Raw genomic sequence first — 6,557 nt, 5'->3', positions numbered from 1 at the left:
ATGTGTTTGGATGATACCCTCTTCCACACAATCATTATGGTTTCTTATTTAAAAAGGAAGTGTTTTTATTAAGGTGTTTTGTTTTTTTTTAATCGTGTGTAATATTATGATTTAATATTTTTTTTTTAATTGGTCGCATGTCTATTTAATTATATTGATATTGATAGATAAGTTTATTTTAAAATAAAGTTTACAAATTTTTAATTTAATTATTAGTTAGTATAGATCTATTTTTTCAGGTAAATCCATGTATAGATTTATTTGAGCAGAGAGGGATCCAATTTCTTCAAGTGTAAATTAATTATTCACGTGGAAATTTTTTTATGAATCGATATTAGTTAAATATTTTGTATAGTTATTTTTATTTTTTTAATTTGGCAGACATAAGCAAAATTTCAATTTTGATGACGGATGGACAAAGTTACACATCATACTGGGATGTAGAATGAGCTTCTCCGCTCAACAATCAATATAGATCCATTTTAAATAAGTATGTAACATGAGCCTTGAGGGATCTAATTTCTTCAAGTGCAAATCAATTTATTCACGTGAGGTTTTTTTAATGAATTGACATTATTTAAATATTTTGTATAGTTATTTAATTTTATTTTATTTTTGGTTAATTGTTACTTGGGCAACATGAGCAAAATTTCAACTTTGATGATAGACGTACATAGTTACACATCCTACTGAGATGTAGAATATGCCTCTGGGCTCAATAATTATTAAGTGGATGGTAGAGATTTAACCTTCATGGAATATTCTAGAATATTCATAATAGTATATACAAGTCAAATGTTGAGATTTATCTCCAAAGTAGTTATACTCTTTAATTAAAACAAATGTAATCTGAACAAGTGTAGTGAGTTAAGACCATGGTATTGTAAAAAAAAAACTATTTACAAAATATTGATGGTTAAGTATCTTGTTCCATGTTTTTTAAATGTATATATAATTAACTTATATATTAATTTCTATATTCAGGCTTTTGCGATCCATAATGAATTAAGCAAAGTCTTTCTGTAGAAATCACATAAGAGAAATTTTTGGCCAACCAATTTTGAACCAACAAGTGTGGATTAGGACCAGATTTCTACCGAAAGACTTTGCTTATATATTAATTTTTAAAATTATTTAGTAATAATAATAATGTAAAATAAGTTGATAATTTAGTTTTTATGATTTTTAAAATTTTAGTAATATAATATGTATATGTAGTAAGTTTTCTAATGCTTATTAGTGGCTGCCAAGGCAAGACTCTAGTAATCCATTATTGTTGACCACTATTAGTATTGACCAATGCAACCTATAGTTTTAACTTTAAAGAATAAATATTTATTTTTCCATATTATTAAAAAAAAATTCAAACATTTGATTGGACCATAAGTTGAAGCATATTTTATGCCATAATTTATGGATATGGTTGCAATATTCATGCATTATTTTTAGATATTTGTGTAGTTATTTTTTAGTCTTAAGCTTTGAAGGAAGTAAATAACATATTTACCATCATTACTATCCACCATAATCTAAGCAAGTCTTTGCATAAAAAAAGGGATAGGAATAAGATGTCGATAAATATATTTACCAAAAGTTACTTCTAACCATTATTTATGTTTTCATGGACACTTATGTAGCAGAAAACTTGAAAATGTGTGAACTTACTAGTGGTTACTACCCACCAAAATATATGTGAGTTCAAAACTTGATTTAGCCACTTCACCTCTCAATTTATTAGTGCCTTCGAAAACAAGTATATACAAATCCATTTGCCTAATAGCTGTTATTAATTTAGATAACATTAATCAATGTAATCTAGATAACATTAATCAATGTTGGTTATAACTTTTTATGCAATTTTTTAAACAAATAAATGGTTGATGGGGAACTAGCAACCTCGCCAGATATATGCAATAGCTGGCAAGCCACATATATCAAAAAATCATAATTCATCCTAGGACCAAGACTTCCGGAGACCACCCAAAATGAAGCAGGATCATACTCTAATGAGACACCTATCCTTCCAGCCTTACTATGATGGGCCATAGTGTCTCCCGCTGGGATTTGAAACCGGTTGGAGGGGATAATGTCACGCCCTCAACTCTTTTTTTGCGAGTTTCCCAACGTGCGGCATAAGCCAAACACTTAACTTTTTCCATTGTTAAATTGTTTCTCGAACTATGCCTAACCTTCATCTTATTTTCCATGTTAAAACATTAATGTGCAGGATTACATTAATAAAACATTCAACATCAAGAGACACAATCCAATATGCAAGTAAGAATTTATATTAAATTTTGTTTTTACAATTGACCGGGAGTGAAGCTCCACCGACGTTTTACAATTTACAACAAACGCTATCGTGCAGCTTGGTTGATCCACCGACAGGGCTATTGCATCGTTCAGCCTCACCTGAGACACACCACACACAACTCACGTTTCCACTGAATGCCTTGCCATGCTTGTTGCACCTTCCGCCAGCTCGTTGTCGTTCACCGTGGGCACACTTACCTGCGGGATCATGTCGACCCACTTCAACCTTCATTCGTTGTTCACCACAACTCGCTACCACTGCAGCTCATCGTGTCAACCGGCGGGTGCCCATATACCAGGTTGCCTTGCCCACAGGTTCCCACACCCGGCTCTCCGCCCGTTCAGCTCGTCGTGGTAGTTCTGTCACTCAGCAGTGTGGCAGTCTGCGGCTCGTCCACCCACGCCTTGCGGTTAACTGCCACCCGACTTTGTTGTCCATGTTGTTCTGCGTTCGATACCGCCGCCCAACTTGAAGGCTCATCCTCACTCGCCGCTTGGGAGGCTCGACCCAAACTCGGAGCTCATTTGCGTTGATTTGATGGATGATATGTTGTGTTGTTTCTCCACCAAAGCTCCGCCTTTATATATGATGTTCTGTCCATGGTGAGGGCTTCGGCCTATGACCAAGCCGACCCAACACATGGCGGCTCACTAATATTCAACTGTCGGCTTTGGTGTGGGGCGCTCACACACGGAACTGCCCACCCATATAAGTCCGTCAAAGTTCAACCCTTAGCCATTTTTCCGAATGACTTTCACGTGTCGCGCTCCCGCTCGCCTAGCTAGCTCGTCGCTCCGTTCGGGCGCGAGCCCAACTCGTTGTTCCATCCACCCGGCTCGTCGCTTGCCCGTCATATGCCCTTGCCAACTTTGCCAATACTTCAGTTAAAAGCGCCCAATGGGCGCGCCCGAATCGCCCAAACGCACCAATGACTCGTGGGCGTTACATTCTCCCCCACCTAAAGTCATTGTCGTCCTCTGCAATCTGGCTATCCTCCATAGCTTTCTATAGTAATTCGCAATCTTTTTCTTCCATCTCCACAATGAGTCCTCTGTTTCCTAGCTATCCTCCTCCGGTGCATCCTTCCATCTAATGAGAAATTCCCGTCTCATGTTGCTTCCAAGTCTCGTCGTTCGAAGATCCAAATCTTCTTCAACACAAGATTTGGTCTGTCAACAATCATGGTTGGTCCCCTCGGTGGCTCCGCCCTGTCTAGATGTTCTGCATCAAGTCGACACTTCTTCAACTGACTGATATGGAAAACAGGATGTTTCGCATGCATGTGGCATGGAAGCTCCAACTCATGGGTAACCTCCCTGACTCGATTCTTCACCCGAAATGGCCCCTCATACTTCCTTGTCAAAGATCTCGCAGTCCCTTTAGGTGGCTGAAAATGATCTTCGGCAATCCTGAGAAAAACCATATCTCCCACACTGAAGTGTGCATCCCGTCTATCCTTATCTTCCCATTGCTTCATTCTCCTTGCAGCCTCGTGCAAGCGCAACCGTGTCAACTCCAAAGTCTCATCCCAAGCCTTCATGAACTTCTTCACATGAGGACTCCTTAAGAGACCCCTCGTCAAAACAGTATGAGGAGCAACTGGCAACTGTCCATTCACCAACTCAAATGGACTATACCTTGTTGCGGAACTCTTCTGCATGTTGTAGCTGAACTGAGCTACATCCAAGAGTTCAGGCCAATTCTTCTGATCAGCCGTCACATAATGTCTCAAGTAGTCCTCCAGTAATGCATTGATTCACTCAGTCTTCCCATCTGTCTGTGGATGGTAACTCGAACTCATCAATAATTCTATCCCGACTAGCTTGAACAATGTGGTCCAAAATCTACCTGTAAATCACGGATCTCGGTCTGACACAATGCTCAATGGCATTCCCCAATACTTCACTATGTTCTTGAAGAACAACTCTGCAGTGTTCTCAACTCCACAAGGTATCTTCGTTGGAATGAAGACAACATACTTGGAAAAATGATCAACCATGACCATGATCCCATTGTACCCCTGCACCTGTGGTAACTAAGTAATGAAGTCCATCGAGACACTCATCCATGGTCTCTCTGGAATCGGTAAAGGCTGCAACAATCCTCCCTACCTATGAGTGTCCAATTTTTCCTACTGACAAATGATGCACATATGTACATACTCCTCTACCTCCTCCCTCATCTTCTCCCAAAAGAATCCTCTCTCCAATAATGCTAAAGAACAACGCTACCCTGGGTAGCCAGCCCATGGAGAATCGTGGAATTCTTTCAAAATGTGCCTCCTAAGTCCAGATGACTTTGGAACATAAAGTCAGATCCCAAAGAATAAGAGTCCATCTCGGAGAAAAAACTTATGTGTCTTCCCTTCCTTCATCTGCTTCACAATATTTTGTGCCTGAGTATCGGTCTCAATGCTCTCCTTGAGCTTATTCTGCATCTCTTCTGTCATCTGCACTTGACTCCTACTTCATGTTGCCCGGTCTTCCTCCCCCTCCAATGCTACTAGTTGTACCTTCCTACTAAGGGCATCTACAACTGCAGTGAGTCTACCTGGCCTGTACTCAATAGTCATGTCGAACTCTTCCAAGAAGTCCTGCCAATGAGCTTGCTTCGCTGACAGCTTTGGTTGTGATGAAAAATAACTTGTTGCAAACTGACAAGACTTCCCAATCAAGTAATGCCTCCATACCTGCAAACAGTGGATGATTGCAGTCATCTCCTTCTCATGAACCGGATACCTCCGTCCTCTATCATGCAATTTCTGACTCTCATATGCCACTGGATGCCCATCCTACATAAGAACTCCTCCTATCGCAAAATCTAAAGCATCTGTGTGTACCTCAAACGGTCACTCGAAGTTTGGTAACTTCAGTATCGGTGCTGAAACCATCCTCTTCTTCAAATCATCAAATTCCATCTAACATTTCTCCATCCTACTCCATCGTTTGTCCTTCTTCAGAAGGTATGTCAGTGTCGAGGTCACCTTGCAATACCCATCTACAAACTTCCGTTGGTATTTGGTCATGTCCAAAAACACCCTCATATCATGGACATTCTTTGGTTCAACCTAATCCTCTATCGCCTTCACCCTATTCTGCTTCATCCGTATGTACCCTTGACCCACAATGTGCCCAAGGAATGGAATCTCGGTCTGGGCAAACACACACTTCGACTTCTTCAAGTACATCTGACTCTTATTCAACACCTCAAACACCAAAGCCAAGTGTTTCTCATGATCCTCCATGTTATCATTATACACCACGATGTCGTCCAAGTATACCACTACGAACAAATCCAAGTATGGGCGTAGTACATCATTCATCAAAGTGAAAAACGTAGTAGGAGCATTGCACAACCCAAATGGCATGACAAGGAATTCAAATCTTCCATACCTTGTCACAATCACTGTCTTTCTCTCATCCCCTTCTGCTATCCGTACTTGATAGTACCCATGCCTCAAATCTAGCTTGGAAAACACTCGGGCTTTCGCAAGCTTATCGAAGCAATCTGCAGCTAATGGAAAAGGATACTTGTTCTTTATGGTTTTCTTGTTGAGAGCACGATAATCATAGCACTTCCATATCACATTCGTACCTTTCTTTCGCTGGAACAATACTGGAGCTCCATAGGGGGACCTTGAAGGCCTTATGAAACCTGCATCAGTTAACTCCTTTAATTGTTGTTTCAACTCCTCTAACTCCGGTCCTGACAACTGATAAGGAGCTTTAGCCGGAGGTTGTTTCCCTGGCTCTAGCTCAATGTTATGGTCCACCGCACGTCTTGGTGGAAGTTTCTTTGGTAGCTCATCGGGCATCAAATCTGCATACTTGGCCAACACCTCAGAAATCTCAGCTGGAACAAGCGTCCCCACTCCATCATCGCTATCGACTTCTCTGATGACTGTCGCATATGTCTCCACGTTTGACTCCCGCATAGCCTTCTCCAAACTTAGTGTAGAAACATGTTGCACCTTGACTTCCTTCCTTTTCTTATGAGTAGGAAAAGTCCAAGTCTGTGATCCTCTAATCAACATAACCTCATCGCAGAAGGGGACAATAACTGCTCTATTGCCCTTCAAGAAATCTTGCCCCAATATCACATCAAAATCGTTCATCTCCATCACCATGAAGTCCAATTGACCCTTCTAGTCTTTGATTCGAACCGGCACCTCATGTGCCAATCCAACCGCTTTAGCCCTTGAGTTCATTGCCTTGACTTCCACATCCAATGGAAAAATCTGCAG

General features: G+C 40.5%; 1 protein-coding gene across 1 annotated transcript; it reads right to left on the bottom strand.

The window, feature by feature from the left end:
- Nucleotides 1–4,781: 4,781 nt before the first annotated feature.
- LOC149262609 (uncharacterized) lies at nt 4,782–6,248 on the bottom strand. Its single transcript, XM_089380864.1, has 3 exons — nt 5,969–6,248; nt 5,707–5,821; nt 4,782–5,061 (listed from the first exon to the last, which is right to left on the bottom strand). Exons 1-3 carry the CDS (start codon nt 6,246–6,248, stop codon nt 4,782–4,784), a joined length of 675 nt encoding a protein of 224 aa, XP_089236990.1.
- Between the last annotated feature and the right edge of the window lie 309 nt (nt 6,249–6,557).

The sequence above is a fragment of the Pinus tabuliformis genome, chromosome 6, assembly GCF_031772625.1.
Source record: "Pinus tabuliformis cultivar Carrire ecotype Pingquan chromosome 6, CPIR1, whole genome shotgun sequence".
NCBI classification, from domain to species: domain Eukaryota; kingdom Viridiplantae; phylum Streptophyta; class Pinopsida; order Pinales; family Pinaceae; genus Pinus; species Pinus tabuliformis.
The sequence above is the reverse complement of the archived record's forward strand: the minus strand, read 5'-3'. Positions and strand labels throughout refer to the sequence as shown.

Coding starts and splice junctions, on each gene's coding strand:
- LOC149262609 (XM_089380864.1), bottom strand. CDS start 6,248: ATGCGGGAGTCAAACGTGGAGACATATGCGACAGTCATCAGAGAAGTC. Junction 5,822..5,968: donor AAAGGAGTTAACTGATGCAG/GTTTCATAAGGC, acceptor CATTAGCTGCAG/ATTGCTTCGATAAGCTTGCG. Junction 5,062..5,706: donor AAGACAGTGATTGTGACAAG/GTATGGAAGATT, acceptor ATTGCATGATAG/AGGACGGAGGTATCCGGTTC.